Source organism: Lycium ferocissimum, chromosome 11, assembly GCF_029784015.1.
Source record: "Lycium ferocissimum isolate CSIRO_LF1 chromosome 11, AGI_CSIRO_Lferr_CH_V1, whole genome shotgun sequence".
In the NCBI taxonomy this organism is placed as follows: Eukaryota; Viridiplantae; Streptophyta; class Magnoliopsida; order Solanales; family Solanaceae; genus Lycium; species Lycium ferocissimum.
In genome coordinates, this window is record NC_081352.1 from 26,544,392 (window position 1) to 26,545,378 (window position 987).

General features: G+C 37.2%; 1 protein-coding gene across 1 annotated transcript; it reads left to right on the forward strand.

Annotated features, from left to right (window-relative positions):
* LOC132038173 (secreted RxLR effector protein 161-like) lies at positions 1 to 684 on the forward strand. The gene has a single exon (XM_059428888.1). It carries the CDS (start codon positions 1 to 3, stop codon positions 682 to 684), a length of 684 nt encoding a protein of 227 aa, XP_059284871.1.
* Positions 685 to 987: the final 303 nt, after the last annotated feature.

A 987-nucleotide genomic window follows, 5' to 3' on the forward strand; every position in this document is an offset into this window, starting at 1 on the left:
ATGAGTCGAGTTCCTTATAGGAGTGCAGTCAGAAGTCTAATGTATGCTATGGTATGTACTAGACCTGATATCTGTCAACCAGTTGGCTTGGTAAGTAAATATCAAACCGACCCAGGTTTAACACATTGGCAAGAAGTAAAGAGAATCATGAGATATCTGAAGGGAACTGCTAATTATGCACTTTGTTACCAAGGCGACAAAGATCTGCGATTAGTTGGATACAGTGATGCTAATCATGGAGGAGATCTAGATGAGAGGAAGTCTACCTCAGGATATGTTTTCTTACTCAGGGATGGCGCCATATCATGGAGTAGTAAGAAACAATCATGGATATCACTAACTACAATGGACGCCGAATATATGGCTCTCGCATCAGCAGCACAAGAAGCTGTTTGGTTGAAAAAGTTCTTGAAACACTTGTTCGATATCGCAGAAAATGCTGAACCAGTATTAGTCTACTGTGACAGTGAGGCTGCAATTTCCTCTACCAAGGATCCTAAGTTTCATTGCAAAACCAAACACATATATATCAAATATAACTATGCGAGAGATATGGTTAGACGCAAGGTGGTGAACGTGAAGTATGTGTCTACAAAAGATATGTTAGCAGATCCATTGACCAAGCCTTTGTCTAGAGATGCATTTGTGAGACACACTAGGTCTCAACGCTTGTGTAGATTTTAAGATACTTCATTTTTGTTCTTTATTTTCCCGTGTTCACAAGACTGATATTCTTTAATTATCAATAAAGTTGATTTACATAAATACATATTTTAATTGTTGAATGTCATGTGCATTCGTTATTTATTTTAAAAAAATTTAAGTATGTTGGGTAGACAAGAGGTTGACCTTCTCACACAGGTAACCGCCTCCTCATCTTAGTGATAAGTGGAGATGAGACTGGATTTTAAGAAAAATTATCAAATGGCTAATTTGAGAGCTATCAACTTAAAATCATGAACGTCGCATAAATAATGACATAAGGTC